This window comes from Monopterus albus, unplaced genomic scaffold, assembly GCF_001952655.1.
Source record: "Monopterus albus unplaced genomic scaffold, M_albus_1.0 scaffold437.1, whole genome shotgun sequence".
In the NCBI taxonomy this organism is placed as follows: Eukaryota; Metazoa; Chordata; class Actinopteri; order Synbranchiformes; family Synbranchidae; genus Monopterus; species Monopterus albus.
Genome location: NW_018128317.1, coordinates 39,969 through 56,810, shown reverse-complemented (window position 1 = coordinate 56,810; position 16,842 = coordinate 39,969). Strand labels below are relative to the sequence as shown.

The window sequence follows — 16,842 nt, the reverse complement described above, 5'->3', positions numbered from 1 at the left end:
AAAAGTTTTTTTCAGGGTCAAAGTCATCGTCCGATTCATGATAATGTTGTTCAGTGTCTCCAATTGTGTTCAGTTCCAGATCCAGTCCCTCAAAAACTATTAACCTCTGTAGCAAATCACTTGCCTCATTCCGTACGTGGGTCATACTTGTTGTTGGTTCCTGCTAATTGTTGGTTCCAACGCTCATCTGCCCTCGCAGACATCAATATACCTGCGTGTTTCTTCATACAGCTGAGGGTCCAGCGACCCCTTCATAATCTCCTTGTCTCGGCATACTGGTCCTCAGCGTAAAATATACTGTAGAAACAAGACAAGGAAATGCAATTCTGAGCCCACTTTGGAACTGATCAAACTTATTGGCATCATTATTTGAAATCACAGAGAACCTAATGAAAATGGAGTTTGATTCCTGAGAGCAAAGTCGGACCTGCTGGCACACAGCACATGCGTATACTGGTAATAATATCAGAGATGGGAGCAATCACAAGTGAGACTGCTGTACATTTAATAAAAAATTAGTATTGAGAACAAAATGTAATCACTGCATGAAAAAAATTTTAAGATCGTGTAAAAAGTGATGTTTTGTCTAAGTGGTTCAGTTGGTAGAGCAGTCTCCCAACCGGAGAGTTGAAGGCTCAAATCACGGTGCCTGCAGTCCACATGTCCAAGTGTCCTTGGGCAAGACACTGAACCCCCAAGTTACCCCCGATGGTTAGAACAATCGGTGTGAGTTGGCGCCGTAGATGGCTGGCTAGGCTCTGTACTGGAAAAAAATTCCTTGTGTGTAACATACTTGGCCAAATAAAGGCAAGTATCCTTATCCTTAAGAAGAAGAAGAAGAAGCTTGTTGTGTCTCTCAAGGAAAAACGAGCGGAAAACAAAATGTACGTAGTACATGATAAGATGTTTGACTTTGATTTTTTAAAGGTAAACATATCAAAGTACTTATCCACCTGAAATAAACCTGGATTTTGCTTTGGTTTTGTTACTTACTCAGTATGACAGAATATGGAGCCAGGCTCTGGGAAGAACAAGAATCAATAAGCAAAATCAGAATCGCTAAGCGATAATCAACCTCACAATTTGAAGTCTCTTCTGACCATTTGCAGTTAGTCACTGCAGAAAAGGTGCTGCTTCTGGTGGGATTTAGACTGAGACAGCTTAAATGTTGCTCTCATAGGCCTCACTTGTTTGTAAGTCTAGTGTGAGCACGCGCTCTTCTCAGCCTCAGCCTCCTTTTCCTCACTGGCGACCTTCTCAGAAACAGTGTGGACTGACACTTGGATGTCAACAATGCCTCCTTGGCTCCCCCGCTCTTCGCTGGACAGCAGCGTCTGACGTGCCGCCTCCTCCTCCCCATTCCTGTCGGGGCAGGGTGGGCCTACAGCTTGTCTATTCCCAGACACCACCGTCCTGACTGGCTCTGCAGGGTCAGACACAGGGATCACCGTCTCCGTGATCTCCTCCACGAATGTTCGGCAGTTCAGGATTAGTGGCGGCAGAGGCACACTCCGTGCCAACTCCTCAATGTGACGGGCAAACTCCATGGTCTTGAACTGCGTGATCTTGGCAAACTCCTGCGTCTTGGCTGATGTGATGATGGGGATGCGCTTCGCGACCTCAAAGGCCTTCTGCAGCTTCTCTGCTCCCTCAGTGCGGAAGAACTCGTTGATGGCTCTCTCCGTCTCCTTGAGGTGACTGCTGACCATGCAGACTCTTGTGATATTGAGGATAATTGTGATGGTGAAGGCTACTAGGCAGATAATGACAAAGTACAGGCCCAGGCCACTTTCAGTGTAGGCTACACGCAATGTGATGGTGTAGTTCTTGGTCATGCCTGTGCCGCTGGAAGCAACACAGGTGTAGCGACCACGGTCCTCAAAGGAGACCACAGTGATGTTCAGGACACCATTCTCTTGAATCTGCCAGCGCCCATCTGGAGTTCAGACACAAACGACAAGACAGTTTGTTTTACTAAAAATTTTAGAGGGGAAAAAAAAAGAAAACATGAAGAGACTGACATTATGAGCAAACTGGAAAATCAAGTTTATAATGCAGCATCAAAAACATTTACACATGCCAACAACCCCAGTTTACACTCATTAAAGTTCCATTTTATACCCTAACACTCCTCCTACCTGCACCGTCAGCCAGGAGAATTCCTTCAGAGTTGTACCACTTGATGTCATTGTGGTGTCCAGTAACATTACACTCAATCAGTGTGCTGGATCCTTCTTTCACCACAATATCCCTCCTAGATGGGAGGCTGGCCATCCAAGAGGACGACGCCGCCTCTGACACATTCTGAGCTCCGTCTGCTGTCCCCAGTAGCAGGACGAGATGCAGGACTGTCAGGTGGTGGTGATGAGGTGATAACATGTCGAGAGGATTTACTGCTTCAACTCGCACTTAGACAAGAAAAACCTGCAAAACAGGAAGAGCGAAGGGTTATGGTTCAGACCCTGTCTGCATAATTCATTCATTCATTCATTTTCTACCGCTGCATAATCTATAGTATAAATCTGCAGTCTTCAGAAGGATTACTCAGAACACAATACTTTCTAGGATTATTTTTGAATTTTATCTGTTTTAGCTGTGAAAAAGTTTTTCGCTCAGCGCATTTCTTTTTCTTTGATCCGTTTTTCATACTTCCTCAACACACCTCTACTTTTAACAATTGCCTAATTTGCATTTTGTTACATAGATGTGATTTCATTGCTTCATTTGTTTCCCTGTAGCCTACAGATTTTCAGCCTGAACTATTCGCTCCTTTGACTTTTCAATGTCTTCATAACATCACTGCTTACTGTAAATCCTTGAACAGCTGGCACATTTAAAACATTTTTGTGGTGCACAAAAGTGAAATAAATAATTAATGAAAACCAAACCTCTCGGATACAATAATGATGTTTCAAGCAAATATTACCAGAAGGAAAAAAGCCACAGACCAGAACCCTAAACAAACACCAGAGACACGCAGAGCCAGTGACCCACCTCCTGCAGTAATCAAAACATTAAAACCTCAACAGACATATGTTCAAAGACCATTTAGTCATTTCACTCCTATTTTATCATGTAATTCAGCGTTTACCATTAAGTATTGCGGCCAAACCAACACGACCATTCCGGTCCGTTCACTTCCTAGTTCAGGACAGGTACCTGGCAGTGGGTGTGGCTTGCTGTTAATTCTTATGTGCACGTAGGTGGCTTCCCCCAGTGATGAAACCATGTTCAATTAAAGTGAGTAGTTTAAAATGACAAAGATTTCATTATGTGTATTCAATATTTAATCATGTTGTTTACATACACCGATAGCGTCAAGAAGAATATATTAAAATCGGCAAATCTGTGAAGTTGCACAGTATACTTAGTTAAATATAGAAGCCTATATGTGATTTTGTTTTACATTGTAAATTTTAATTGGGTTTAAGAATTTATCTGACATTTAATTCTCATTTATATTTGTAATTTTGCAGTAAAAATAATTAATAGACATGGAAGACAAATGACAAATAAACGTGCATTTTATTTTAATTTTACCGGAAGTGTGATTGCTTTTATTTTGACTGTTTCGAAATCTTTTTAATATGATTTGCCACGCTTGATGTGATTTAATAATTTGGAAAATTAACTAATGGGAGATAGGGGTTTTGCCATAAAAATAAACTAATAAAAAATCAACCCCCGACTAAGGCAATAATACCTTCTAAAAGGTAAAAAGGAGGGTCTAGTTGTTGTAAAACTAAATGTACAGAGGATCTTTAGCTTTTGTCGTGATACAGATTCCCCCTATGAACCTTAGTGTTTTTAAGCATACTTTTATTTTGAAGGTGCCAACCGGACATTTAAATTGGACATTTTATTAATAAAGTTTCAACTAACTGTAAGAATAACAAGAATGGACAAAGTTTATTTGAAGTATCATTTTGAGTGAGTCATTAAACTGTTTTCGGACAAACAAAAAAGAGTTTAATGTGTACAAGCTGGAGTGCAAACCGAAATAAAAAAGATAGCATTTGTAATCTGTAATCGCTGTAATATTAGAAAGGAAACTTCACGTTATCTCAAGGTGCTAACGTTAACTGCTAGCGTCAAGACACTGACAGCTGCGAAGGGCAAAGGTGAATTTGTAGCAAGGTAAGTTTGTTTAGTTTCTGACAAAGTTGTTAATGAATACAGTTTAGGATAAACTACTGCTAAAATAAACTGTACACGAAAGAGTCATTAGCTCATCAAATCTACTAGCAACCCATAGTTGAGCATCGTGTCCTAGTTTGTACATTGAACACACGACTAGCAAGTCAACTACTGGTGCAGTAACACAGTGATGTTAAGTGAATACAAGATACTAATGGACTTCTTACAGACATGAATGTAAGGTTTATCACGCTTATTTCATACATTTATGGTTGTGTGCGTGGAGTGTTTTCTTTAGCACTTGCATAGAAATAATATATGAAGGTGTATATATTATGTACAGTATTCAACTTATTCTGTTTTTCTTGTGAACCAGACCCGATTTGTGTCAGAAAATCCCAGCTGGCCTATTCTGTTTTTCTTGTGAACCAGACCCTATTAAAACGATCACTCTCCAGTTGGACAGGTAACCAACTGTTGGTTGTTGTTGTTGAAATGCAGACTGGGAAGTGTAGACATCACAGGTTGTTGTTGTTGAAATGCAGACTGGGAAATGTAAACATGACAGATTGAGTGAAGGTGTTATTACAGAGTAACTCCTACAATGAGTGCATTAGTGTTTTGATCTAACTGTTGAAGAATTATTGGATTCCTTAAACATCACAACTGTTATTTAGCCATAGTTATTACAAAACACTTGTGAACTCAAAAATCTTCAAATGGATCATTAACTAGTCCAATCTGTCTTTGGTTCTCTTGCATACAAACCTGCCTGCATCGACTTGTGTGTGTGAAAAGTGTAGTTAACCTTTGATTTCCCTTCCTGTCTAGACCTGTGAGCATTTGATGCCTTCAGTATCAAAACTGTTTAGTTGCATGTTCATCTGGCTAATACTTAATTCCGTTGTTCTTGTTTTCACTTTGAAGACATGCAATAGGTGCTAAGATGTCAGACAGTGAAGCTACAGCAACAGAAGGTCCAGAGGTGGCTCCGGAGATTCAGAACGCCTCTCCTGCCAAAACACATGACACCTCCTCTCCGACTACACCTGACATCTCGACTGACGTGGCCCCGACGAGGAAAGCCAGGAGGAGACCGGACCCCAAGTCTACAGCTGAAGCTGAGGAGATGCCAAAAGCAGAGGAGCAGCTGGCAAAGGTACTGTGGGATAATCATAAATTATACTAGACAGAACTTCAGAAAAATGGTCAAATGAGCACTTCTTGTGAAGACGTGACAGCTGTTTGCTGTAAACACATCTATGGTTTTTGGCATTTTAAACATAAGAACTTACACATTTAAATAGACATGAGCTAACATTTTGTCAGAGGAGGTCTCCTGTTACCTGGCTGTAATTTTCCTCTTGCCAAAGTAATGATGTACCAGCATTCTCATAACAGAGGCTAAAAGGATTCATTAACCTGGGTCTGTTGAATCATCTGTGTGGCCAACCTCCTGGACTTACACTTGACAGTGTCCTGTGTTGCATAACTATTAACGTGTTGTGAGTTGAACTGTGTTTTATTGCTGGTGATAAGTGGGTGGTGATCACTTGTCTCTTATCAGTTGACTTCTCCATTAACACCACACCAAAGATCACTGTGCTTTGTGTAACTGATGCGATTTCTTTCGCATTCATGAATTCTGTTGCTTGATCTCCCTCGTTGTCCTGTCTTACTCCTCTGTATCCTCATGTCCACTCTCTTAGACACCCAGTGAGTCCACTGTGTCTCCCAGTGGTTGGGGATACTGGGGCAGCTGGGGCAAAACCATCTTATCCACAGCAACAGCTACTGTGGCCACTGTGGGTGAGTACAGACCACCTAACACAATCTGTCTGTATTGTATACAGTGTGTATGATGATTTTTTTTTTCTTATCTACTTGGAGAGATGTCCTAAAAAACTACACACCATTGTCCTCTAATCACATGCCTTAGCTTTGTCTGTCTTTAGTTCTTCAGCTGAGCCAAAGAGGCATGTAACCAGCTGTTAACTGTTTAATAGTTCAGCATATTTACTGTATAGCGCTGTCCTTAAGCAGATCACATGATGTGAGATGCTTGATGGTGCCTAAAAATGAATCTTTCCAAACCATAACTTTGTCTTTTTCAAGGTAACTGTGGTTGTGTGTATGCATGGGAGCTGGTTTGTGTTGATCACTGAACTTGAACACAGTTGATTAGAGAAAAGCCTAAGAAACTATTTGAATTGGCTCCAAAAACAAAAAAACTTCTCCTATGATGTGAAAACATGCTGTCTCACATCACTGTTTCCAGTCTATTACAGATTAAACCTCTTCACTGCTATACATGCTGCATGTCTCCTGTGTGTCCAGGCCAAGGGCTCACTCAGGTGATAGAAAAGGCTGAGACGTCTTTGGGAATTCCCAGTCCGACTGAACTGTCGGTGCAGGTGGGGGAAGAGCAGAAACAGCAGGGTAAGACATTTTACTGTTCCCTGTTTGAGTTAGCGGCTCCTCCTTGGTGATTATTTAGGACATGACAGATTTCCTCATACTGTGTAATCCTTTTATAAGTGTATGTGGTTTGTTTCTTCTCCTGCAGGCAATGCCAGCGGTGAGACGGACAAAGCAGCAGAAGACGGATTATCAGCAGTGGGAGGTGCAATGGGAATGCTGTCATCACTCACCAACGTCGTCCAGAGCACAGTAAGCAGTCACAGTCACTTGTGTATGAATTATTCTTGTTCTAGGGCAGAGGTTCTCTCTTCCTATTGGGTTTAGGATTTATGCACAGCTGCTCAAACTGGATAAATCTCAGTTCCCTTATTGGATTGCTCCTTAATCCTCACTCCACCCAGATGTCATTTCGGTCTGCCATCCTGAAGCTCTTATTAAGATGAATGTGGAGAACTATGGGGATGAGCACAAAAGCTGCCAGAGCATAGTTTGAATCACTGCTTCTAAGATTATTTAGTGCAACTGCAGGCCCAGCAACCAAAGTAGAAAAAGGGTATATATCTTAATCTGCTTAATAACTTCAGTTTCACTGAATAAACATGTACTTACTTTACTTTAATGCTGTTTGCTAATTGCAAGTGTTGCTTTTTTTTTTTTTTTAAACTGCTGGTTATCACACTGAAACTAAACCTGCTCACAGGGTAAGACGGTGATAACAGGTGGTCTGGATGCTCTGGAGTTCATCGGGAAGAAAACGATGGATGTGATAGCAGAAGGTGACCCTGGCTTTAGGAAGACCAAAGGACTGATGAACAGGAACATAACTCTGTCTCAGGTAGGCAGACAAGGGATGAAGGCTGAACATTAGACAGAATTAATCTTAATGGATCTAATTCAGGTGAGAGGACACAAGATCTAAATAAACACTGTTTAAAGGCTAGCTTTACTGGTTGTCTGACCCAGAGTGCAGTCCTGTTGCCTTCATCCATCACTGTCTCTCAGCTCTGTTGCTTTCTTTCTCTCAGGTGTTGAGGGAGGCAAAGGAGCGCGAGGAGCTGCAGACAGCACAGAAAGAGGCGCCTGATTCGGAGAAGGTGGTCGCTCACTATGGGATGCTGTTTGATGAATTTCAGGGCCTCTCACACCTCGAGGCTCTGGAGATTCTGTCTCGGGAGAGTGAGTTGAAGGTATGATTGAAGTTCTGCTCCATAATAAGACACCTACTATAGCAAAATAGAGTGACTGACACATTTAGGTGTTACAGAATTCAGTGGAGTGACTTTGAGTGTGTGTGTGTGTGTGTGTGTGTGTGTGTGTGTGTGTGTGTGTGTGTGTGCTGCAGGTGAAGTCGGTGCTGACCACCTTATCGGGAGACGAGCTGCTTCAGCTCAGAGAGGAGCTGGATCATATCAAGGACTCCTTCTCCCTAGTGGAGTTTGATGATGAAGAAGTCGACGAGACGAAAGGTAACATCTCTGTAAAAACACCAGCACTGTGAGGAGAATACAGCACCATGTAAATCATCTAAATGACTGAGTGTACATTTCACAATTCCAGATGAAGATGGTACAGAGTTTGAGAGGGAGTTAACGGAGGCCTTGGAGGGTCTCGGTGTCTCTGCCACGGCTGACAAACTCAGCAAGGTACCAGTTCTATATTGGATTCCTGAAGCTCAGAAGAGAATAGAGAAATATGTGACGCTATAATCCAATTAAATATAGCATCATAAAGTTCAGATTCCAAAATAAAATGAGCCCAGAGTTGTATCAAAACCTTTGTTGTTATCTGAAAAACAGTAGTATAGCAGTTGTATTTACTGCATGGCTGATGTTTTGGATTGTGAGGTTCATGTTCACAGGTATTTCAGTTGTTAGCTGGCCATTCAGAAACCTAAGAAGCAATGCTGTGTGAACAGGGTGGCAGCTGTGTTAATGGTTTCTAACCTCCAACAGGCTTGTAAGAACACCTGTAGCCAGATCACTGACATGACCCAACCAGAGAAGGAAGAGAGCGACGAGGACGTTAAGAAAACCCTTTCAATAGAGGTAGGCAGAGAGCGATATGAGAAAGTGTGTGTGAATGCTTTAGCATTACCTGGTTTTCTTCATAAAATAGGATCTCATCATCTGAGTCAAGTGTAAACAGTCAGTTCTGATCTTTTGTCTGCTTTGAACACCCGTTAAACATTCACAGTGCAGGTGGAAAAGTAAGGGATCTTACAGCATCTCTGTTGGGTCGAGCTCTGGGCTCTGACTGGACCACACCAAATGGCAGATTCTACAGTCCTTCTGAAGTAGATTTACTTAAGGGTCATTGTCCAGTGTCCAGTCTCTACTGAGCTACAGCTGGTAGGCAGTTGTCATGATGTCATCCTGTGAGAATATTTAATAAGCTTCATTTCATGCAGGCACAGGGAGAACAAGCAAAATCCACACAGAATAGACTTTTACAGTTAAATGTTAATCTGTTAAATATGAAGAAACTGCGAAGATGCTTATCACAGTTCCTCAGATCCCACAACTTGTAGCAAAGATATTTAATGCACATTGATATAAAAGAGAAAAATCAGTGTTTGGCAATTTTGCTTTTTAAATGTCTAAATGATGGATTGTAGATAATTTTCCTATTAGTTGACAAATGGATTTACAGTAGATCTGATACAATAATGATATTTCAAGAAAATATTACCAAAAGGAAAAAAAGCCAGAGACCAGAACCCTAAAAAAAAAACACCAGAGACACGCAGAGTCAGTGACCCACCTCCTGCAGTAATCAAAATATTAAAACCTCAACAGACATATGTTCAAAGACCATTTAGTCCGTTCACTCCTATTTTATCATGTAACTCAGCGTTTACCATTAATTAAGATTAAGATCACTGTAAAAGCACTGCTCTTTTGTCAGCGCAGCTTTGGACCCCATTCTATCATATTGGTATATGTTTTTGAGTGTTTCCTGGTCCATTCAGGTGTGTGTGTGTGTGTGTGTGTGTGTGTGTGTGTGTGTGTGTGTCCTTGGGATTGTAGGTCAATGTAAAGTCACCAAGAGGAATGAAAACACACTTTTGTCTGTATCTTGCCAGGAGGTCCATGCTGTAGCCATCAGGAGTCTGGCTGAGCTGACTGCTCGATCCATTGAGCTTTTCCACAAGCTGGCTCAGATGATCGTCTTCTGCAGCAGCAGCGCCGAGGCCAGCGTCCTGTCACAGTAAGACAACAGTCATTCTGTCTGTCTGAGCATGTGGAGATACTGCAGCAGCTTCATCTCTACTTTAACTGAATGTCTGTAATTTTTCATATTGTGTGTCTTCAGGTTAACCATTGTTTTGTGTAAAGAAATCTCACAGCTTTCCAAAAGGTTCACCTCCTGCTTGACAGCTGCAGGGGTAAGTGTTACTCTTCTAAGTTCTGTGTTTCTAAGAGCTGCATTATAAAGTTAAACAATTCACTTAATTTTGTCAAATTAGGACAAATTCTCAACCCCACTCCCCTTTTTGTTTCTAGTTGTATTTCACTTAATGTAGCAAAACGTATCCTGCTCTTTGCACCTTCAGCATTTTCATGTTCAAAACTGCATGTGCCACATTTGATCACTGTTTTTGTTGGTTAGAGAGATGATCTGATTTAAATCCTGTCTTACAGTCACATGAGAAGGGAGATGTCCTCAACCCGCTGATAACAGGAGTCTTTTTAGAGGTTTGTGGCACAGTACTGCATACACAGAGGACAAATCGATTGAAACAATTAGCCATCATTATTAAAATAGTTGATGTTTGTTAATTGAGTAATCTAAGGCTTTGCATGGTTATTGTCTGTTTGTTTTGACCAGTTGAATGGGCTTTTAAAAATCTCCAAACACTGGCTTTATTCCAGTAAGAGGAAACTTATTGAAATAATTTCCCACCTTCTCCTGTCTTGGTTAAAGACATTAATTTTATATTGGTGGAAATCCTCCAACAATCAAAGGAAACAGTGGAATTATCTCACAAATATATTTAGCTGTCAGATTATCTGCATGTGTGTTATGAGAAAATACAGAGGTTAGTATGGACATTTCAGAATGATATTGTTTGTGCCGTGTTCTTCGTGTTTCATGTGCTTTGAATCCTCCATCACAGGCATCCAACAGTGCTTCTTACATCCAGGATGCTTTCCAGCTTCTAATGCCTGTACTGGAGATTTCCTACATCCAGAGGAGAGCTGAATCCACCGAGCCGTGACCAGCTGGCGTCACCACTGAACTGTACCACTGCCATCGTGCTGCGACTCTGTCACAGCAGAGAACTTCTTTTAAAAACTGTCCACGTCAGCATTTTCTCTGTGGTTCTCAGCTCAGGACAAAATCAGTTTTACACCTGCAGGAAAGTGTGTTGTTGTCAAACAGTGTTAACTTTTTGTACATTGCTGGTTTTTTTTATAACCATTTAATAATGTATTTTTTCTTGACTGCACAGAAAATACTTTGGGTTTGGTTTTCTATGCATATATTTCTTAAACCCTGTCATCCAACATATTTCTGGTCCTGGAACAGCAAATGTGTCTTTTTACAAGCACACTAATAAGGAATGAATAAGTAGACAGTGTTGGGATTTAAACGTATGACTTTTTGTAGTCTTTGTGGCCACCAGGCCATCGCTTATCTGTCAAATCAGGTTCTAGCTGACTCGAGAGGCCTTAAGTTACTTTTGAAAATCTTCAGTGCATAAATTATTGTTCTTTTAATTTCTGGCAATGTTGACAATATCCTTAAATCATGGGCAAACTGACTGTAAAAGCTTATACTTCTGTTGGTTTTATTCTTTTCTCTGACTGTCTTTTTGCTAAATGTCACATGGAATCTTAAGTTTCAGTAGCCCTTCATAATCTAAATACTTCCCATCTGGTCTTTTTCTCTTTAGACAGCCCCAAAATGGAAGACTTTAGAATTGCAGACAAAAACTGACTTGCTCTTTAGCTGCTGTGAGGTTTGACTTGATGTGTTAAAGCAAAAACGCTCAAGTTTTACTCTGGTAAAATCAGAGAACAATAAAAAATAATAGGGAAGACTAATGTGTCAGACAGCTTGGATATTTGCATTGAGAGGCCTTTAAAAACACTAACAGCTTTGAACATGTTTTGAATTGACAATGTATTTAATCAGAATCATCATTCCTAATTAAAATATTATACCTATTACTATGCCATCCTTCCATATTCCTGACATAAAAGGCAAAGGTCACAGCTTTGTCCTTCTTGTAAGTTTACCTTTCACTAGGAGAAATATACAAACATAAGATTGTAAAATTGTGGCAGTTACAGGTTGATAAGTTTTAGTGTGCATCAAAAGATGTCAGTCACGTTTCTTTAAATTTGTGGTTATAGTGGGGACATATACTTTGTGAACCTGTGTTGTGGGGAGCTTTTCATGGTTTGTCTCCCTTCCTTCCAATTCAGGAAAATTGTGTCACAGCAAATGCCCATTGCAAGCCAGACGTTATCATTCCATATCAGAGGCCGACTTCTTGATTTCTTGTGACCGAATGGGAGCGAACCCATTGGCCGTTTGGTAGGAAATTGTTCCAGCGGTGGAGGAAATGTGAAAATCCTTGTAAAAATAATCCTCCAGTAAAACCTCCTTGCCTCTGAGGAGATGAAGTAAGGAAACAATTACTGGAGTTCAAGTAGCCTACTTCAAATTTGCAGTATAGTAGGCCACTTACATTAGTTGCATTCTGGCACTTAGTAGATCCAGTTTATATTTTCAATTGCCATTTTCAATGTATGGAGTAAAATCACTGCAATTGCATGCTATCTGCAGAATTATGTCAAATACAGGAAAAAAATTACCAGTTGGACCCACATGAAGATTTATTTCATGTCGTTCACACTCCAATTTACTAGGTGGCGCTGTGTATATTCACGGTCTAATTAACGATCCATACAAAGAGGCAGGGGCGGAGGAACATGAAGAAGACAGGTGCCATTAGCAGGTTACGTCGGGGAAAATATCGGGTAAATATTTCTTTGTATTTTATCATTTCTACAGCAATGCTCTGTCGTGCTCTGCAGCGCACAAGGCTGCTGTGAGATGTCGATAAATGAAAATGCAGAGTCGTTTGATTAAATCTGCTCCGGTTATGTTAGCTTTCTTAATAACGCGAGGATTAACTTGTAAACGTTAGCCGTTCATGCTAAGCGTTCAGCTAGTAGTTCAGTCCCTCGCTTCAACGCAGTTAGCTAGTATTATTAGTATTTTAAGTTATATGGTTATGAAAACTTCCTAAATGGATAATCACTATGCACAGTTCCAAGACTTTCTCAAGTTTGACATCATTATATTTAGATATCAGTTGCGTTAGCTAGCTTGTTATAACGTTAAGCAGCCAACAACGTTAGCTAGCCTACTTAAAGTTAACTCATCTTGATGTCATGGTAACGCATAGTAACCAAGGTCCATTAGCTAAGAGGAAATCAAAAGTTAATATTTTGTCTTGGCAGTTAATGAACTTAGTAAACGCTATAATCATACACTGATTGTCAGGCTACGTGATTAGCTGGTGACTGATATAACTGAAAGTTGCAGTTGTTTACTTCTGGTTCACGTTGTCTGCTTTGAATGAATCTCGTCTTGGCGGTAACGTTAATGCTTTGTACTCATAATGATGTTGCCTCATGTGTGTTGTCTCTTGTTATTTTAACACTAGCATTGTTCCACAATCCCTATTTAGCTCCACGATATCCTGTATAAGTTAAAGCGAGATTCAAATGTGTTTGCTAACTTCCTCTTACGATCCTCTTCCAGAGTTGTCTGTCTTCATCACACAACCGCCCGCCTGACCCCTTCACAAGTGCAGCAGGATTCTCGGGGTTTTGGTTATCTTCCTGACCTGCTAACATGCCAGCTGCGCTTACAGATTCCAGTCAGATAATCTGTGAAGTCTGGGCGAGCAATGTAGAAGAGGAAATGAGGAAGATCCGGCAGATTATTCAAAGCTACAATTACATTGCCATGGTAAGAGACGCTCATGGATGTTGGTGGTGTTAAATGAAATAATAACTGCATGTTTTCAACAAGATTAGATAAAAGAACAGGGTTTAAAAGTGAATGTGTAAAAAATAAAGATGATTTCTTTGAGTAGATAATGAGGGTTAAGGCCAAGTGGAACCAGCAAATGTTACATCACACATTTTCAGAGCACTTTGGTGTTTAATGATAGACTTGTCTTTATTATTCACCAGGACACTGAATTTCCTGGGGTGGTTGTGCGACCAATCGGTGAGTTTCGCAGCACAGTGGACTACCAGTACCAACTGCTGAGGTGTAATGTCGACCTGCTGAAGATCATTCAACTTGGGCTCACGTTCATGAATGAGGAGGGAGACTATCCCCCCGGCACAACAACTTGGCAGTTCAACTTCAAGTTCAACCTCACGTAAGCAGCCTGTTAATTTCTCCTATTCCCTCCTTGGCCTTTCAAACATTCACCCAGCTGTTTTCATCCTATGCCATCCAGATGTTTTCAGTCACTTTTCAGAAATGGATGATCTAATTAATGATCAAAATATTAGATTATTTAATCGTTGGTATCTATAATGAAGAGCAAATTATGTCAGTTTAGTTTGTATATTTTTAGCTATACACAAGTTTTTGTTGGATGAAGTTGTGTTCATCTTTACATAAAACGTGCGTTTTTGTTTGTTTCTTGCAGAGAAGACATGTACTCACAGGACTCGATAGACCTGCTCCAGAACTCCGGCCTCCAGTTTAAAAAACATGAAGAAGAGGGAATTGACACGCTCTACTTCGCTGAGCTCCTCATGACATCTGGTCTGGTGCTGTGTGAAAATGTCAAGTGGCTCTCCTTCCACAGGTCAGTTGTTTGTTCTGACTCTGCTTCTGCATCTTTGATGCCTGTTCGCACAACTCAAGAGTCCTACAGTTTATTACATTCTAGAAAAAAAGTCTTAAAAATTATTTATTATTACATTTACACCTGTATTTGTTTTATAATGTCATTTTATTACTGAAGCCAAAAGGTCTGTATATATTGGGAGAGAGAGTGGAGTTGAGGAGAAAGTGTGATAAGCTTAGGCACCTGTCAATCAAGGCAACCAGGTCCCTGAACAACATGTCCCCCCCTATTTTTGAAAAATAAAAAATGTTTTTTGTTACTCAAAAACTATTTTTGGGCAGGCTCCCAGCAGATGAACCCATTAAAGATAGTTTGATGTTGGCTTAAATTTGAGCCACGGTGACCACCTATTAACTTACGCCCAGTAATATCTTGTGTAACCCAACCGTCTTGGAAACCTCCTGCTCTGTTCTGTGTTCCTCAGTGGCTATGACTTTGGATACCTGGTGAAGCTTCTGACAGATGCACGACTCCCTGAGGAGGAACATGACTTCTTCCAGATCCTCAACCTTTTCTTCCCTGCGATCTATGATGTCAAGTACCTGATGAAGAGCTGCAAGAACCTCAAGGTATTGGCCTGAATAGGAATCAGCCAGGGATTGGCAGAGGAATTTCGTATAAATTATCAGAGGTGTTGCTGTTGAGACAAGTTGGTGATCATGTTCATGTTTATCCTCCACTTGCACACATCAGAAGACAGTCCATCAAGTCTATAGACATCTGACAGTTGTGTGTCTGTGCAGGGAGGGTTACAGGAAGTTGCAGACCAGTTGGAGCTGAAGAGGATTGGACGGCAACACCAGGCTGGATCAGACTCATTGCTTACTGGAATGGCTTTCTTCAGAATGAAAGAGGTACAAACATGCAGTAGTTTGATCTCTTTTAAATTCACTGCGGGATCGGTAGCATCAGCAGAAGCTCATTGGAGATTTCAGCCCATTTTCCTTTTGGTCTATACTGTCCACACCAGCAGAGGATCTTATTCACTGTAGACTCTAGAAACAGGGAACACTACTTTACCTGACATTTAAAAAAAATAATCTTTTTTTTGGTGAAGATCTGTTGAAACCTAAAGTTGATAACATCAGAGGTTGCATACAATAAGCAGAGTATGTGTCAAATGTGGCAGGGCTTTTATATTTGTTTTGAATTGATTCAGCTTCTCTGGGTTCAAAAACTTGTCTAACTACAACCACAACATCTGTTTAACAAAATAAACTTTCATAGATAATTAGACTATCACAGCCAAACTCCACAAATAATTGGAAATGATGCTATACTATACATGTGGAAAGACATTTCCCATGGTGCACAGAGCTCTTGCAGTCAGCAGCTCACCTGCCTCCTAAAACAGTCACTGCCTTTACTGCACGAGTTGTGTGGCGATCGCTTCGGTGCAGGACGAGCCTGTCCACTTCTTCATTACTTGAAAGTTTATAGTATGTTGCAGAAGAACAGGTGGGTTTTAAAATTCAGCAGTTATTTAAGTGACTTTTTTTTTTTTTGGTCCAGCTTTTCTTCGAAGACAATATTGATGATGCAAAGTATTGTGGGAGACTGTACGGCTTGGGATCGGGCTCCAGCCAACCCCAGAACGGCATCTCCAACTCGGGCCAGGAGGAGACCAACAACAAGCACTGATCCAGCGCTTGACCTTCAAGTGGAATTCACACTTGTTTTAAAATCCAACCAGCAGAGTTCCTCTCCAGTCTCCTCAGCACAAGACCAAACTAAAGTCCCCTCTTGCGTGACTGTCAGTGAACTCACAGCGACAGTGGAACCGTTTCCATTGACTTGCGCATTTCTTTTTAGTCGCTTTTATTGAGTTTACGCCCATACATTCAGAACCCTTCCTAAAAGTTAATTCTTCAATTACAGCAGCAGTAACAGCTCTTTAAAGCGCAGGACCAGCTTCTTCTGTGCAGACTGTGTGTGGCACTCCTCATTTTGTGGATTTCAGTTTTTTAAGTTAATGCTGGAAGGGCCTGTAAATTAAAATGTATAATTTTGATGAAAATAAATGTTTTAGCTCTTTTCCACTTTGAGAAACTTTTAACAGTGTAACTGTGTTTGGTTATGCATGTTCCAATGTATATTAAATTGTTTTGTATTTTGAATGTCAGAAGATGTTTAAAGTTGTTTATTGTAGGTCACTAGACCTCATGTCTGCAGTTTGTGAAATATGATGAAACTTAAAGCTCAGCCCCAAAATGTTTTCTTCTTTTCTGGAAAGTTGTCCAGTCTCAGAAATGATGCCTCAACCATGTTAGTGGTGCAACAAAGAAAACCAATCAACAGTTTTGATAATTACTCCAGTGCCAAATATTCTCTGGTTCTAACTTTCCTGTTATGATTTGATGTTTGGGTTTTGAGATGATGTTTTTGAAGACATC

At 40.6% G+C, this 16,842-nt stretch overlaps 3 protein-coding genes across 8 annotated transcripts in view; 2 read left to right on the top strand and 1 right to left on the bottom strand.

The window, feature by feature from the left end:
* The window catches only part of fam114a2 (family with sequence similarity 114 member A2), a 47,605-nt gene extending 35,873 nt beyond the window's left edge, over nucleotides 1-11,732 (top strand). The window contains exons 1-16 of one of the 5 annotated variants that reach the window (XM_020587062.1): nucleotides 3,991-4,137; nucleotides 4,514-4,545; nucleotides 4,576-4,603; nucleotides 5,065-5,296; nucleotides 5,847-5,946; nucleotides 6,475-6,576; nucleotides 6,704-6,807; nucleotides 7,259-7,393; nucleotides 7,584-7,745; nucleotides 7,901-8,024; nucleotides 8,116-8,201; nucleotides 8,511-8,603; nucleotides 9,641-9,765; nucleotides 9,871-9,943; nucleotides 10,200-10,253; nucleotides 10,676-11,732. In XM_020587062.1, the coding sequence (XP_020442718.1) occupies nucleotides 5,084-5,296; nucleotides 5,847-5,946; nucleotides 6,475-6,576; nucleotides 6,704-6,807; nucleotides 7,259-7,393; nucleotides 7,584-7,745; nucleotides 7,901-8,024; nucleotides 8,116-8,201; nucleotides 8,511-8,603; nucleotides 9,641-9,765; nucleotides 9,871-9,943; nucleotides 10,200-10,253; nucleotides 10,676-10,777 (1,473 nt within the window). In that variant the 5' untranslated portion in view covers nucleotides 3,991-4,137; nucleotides 4,514-4,545; nucleotides 4,576-4,603; nucleotides 5,065-5,083 and the 3' untranslated portion in view covers nucleotides 10,778-11,732. Of the gene's footprint in view, nucleotides 1-3,938; nucleotides 4,138-4,513; nucleotides 4,546-4,575; nucleotides 4,604-5,064; nucleotides 5,297-5,846; nucleotides 5,947-6,474; nucleotides 6,577-6,703; nucleotides 6,808-7,258; nucleotides 7,394-7,583; nucleotides 7,746-7,900; nucleotides 8,025-8,115; nucleotides 8,202-8,510; nucleotides 8,604-9,640; nucleotides 9,766-9,870; nucleotides 9,944-10,199; nucleotides 10,254-10,675 lie in introns of those variants that run through there. The other 4 variants (XM_020587063.1, XM_020587060.1, XM_020587059.1 and 1 more) reach the window with 4 other exon arrangements.
* On the bottom strand, nucleotides 945-3,253 carry LOC109952159 (microfibril associated protein 3). The gene is made up of 3 exons (XM_020587064.1): nucleotides 3,092-3,253; nucleotides 2,139-2,424; nucleotides 945-1,936 (listed from the first exon to the last, which is right to left on the bottom strand). Exons 2-3 carry the CDS (start codon nucleotides 2,377-2,379, stop codon nucleotides 1,200-1,202), a joined length of 978 nt encoding a protein of 325 aa, XP_020442720.1. The 5' UTR covers nucleotides 2,380-2,424; nucleotides 3,092-3,253; the 3' UTR covers nucleotides 945-1,199.
* A 718-nt stretch (nucleotides 11,733-12,450) lies between the features above and the next one.
* cnot8 (CCR4-NOT transcription complex, subunit 8) lies at nucleotides 12,451-16,607 on the top strand. Of its 2 annotated transcripts, none has more exons than XM_020587067.1 (7): nucleotides 12,451-12,548; nucleotides 13,339-13,548; nucleotides 13,776-13,969; nucleotides 14,246-14,407; nucleotides 14,874-15,018; nucleotides 15,193-15,303; nucleotides 15,962-16,607. In XM_020587067.1, the coding sequence occupies exons 2-7, from the start codon at nucleotides 13,432-13,434 to the stop codon at nucleotides 16,088-16,090; spliced, it is 858 nt and encodes a 285-aa protein (XP_020442723.1). In that variant the 5' UTR covers nucleotides 12,451-12,548; nucleotides 13,339-13,431; the 3' UTR covers nucleotides 16,091-16,607. The 2 variants fall into 2 exon arrangements, with proteins under 2 accessions (XP_020442723.1, XP_020442724.1); XM_020587068.1 differs by lacking the exon at nucleotides 12,451-12,548 and adding an exon at nucleotides 13,015-13,170.
* The last annotated feature ends 235 nt before the right edge of the window (nucleotides 16,608-16,842 follow it).

Coding starts and splice junctions, on each gene's coding strand:
- LOC109952159 (XM_020587064.1), bottom strand. CDS start 2,379: ATGTTATCACCTCATCACCACCACCTGACAGTCCTGCATCTCGTCCTG. Junction 1,937..2,138: donor TCTCCTGGCTGACGGTGCAG/GTAGGAGGAGTG, acceptor TCTGAACTCCAG/ATGGGCGCTGGCAGATTCAA.
- cnot8 (XM_020587067.1), top strand. CDS start 13,432: ATGCCAGCTGCGCTTACAGATTCCAGTCAGATAATCTGTGAAGTCTGG. Junction 13,970..14,245: donor AACTTCAAGTTCAACCTCAC/GTAAGCAGCCTG, acceptor TGTTTCTTGCAG/AGAAGACATGTACTCACAGG. Junction 14,408..14,873: donor AAGTGGCTCTCCTTCCACAG/GTCAGTTGTTTG, acceptor TGTGTTCCTCAG/TGGCTATGACTTTGGATACC.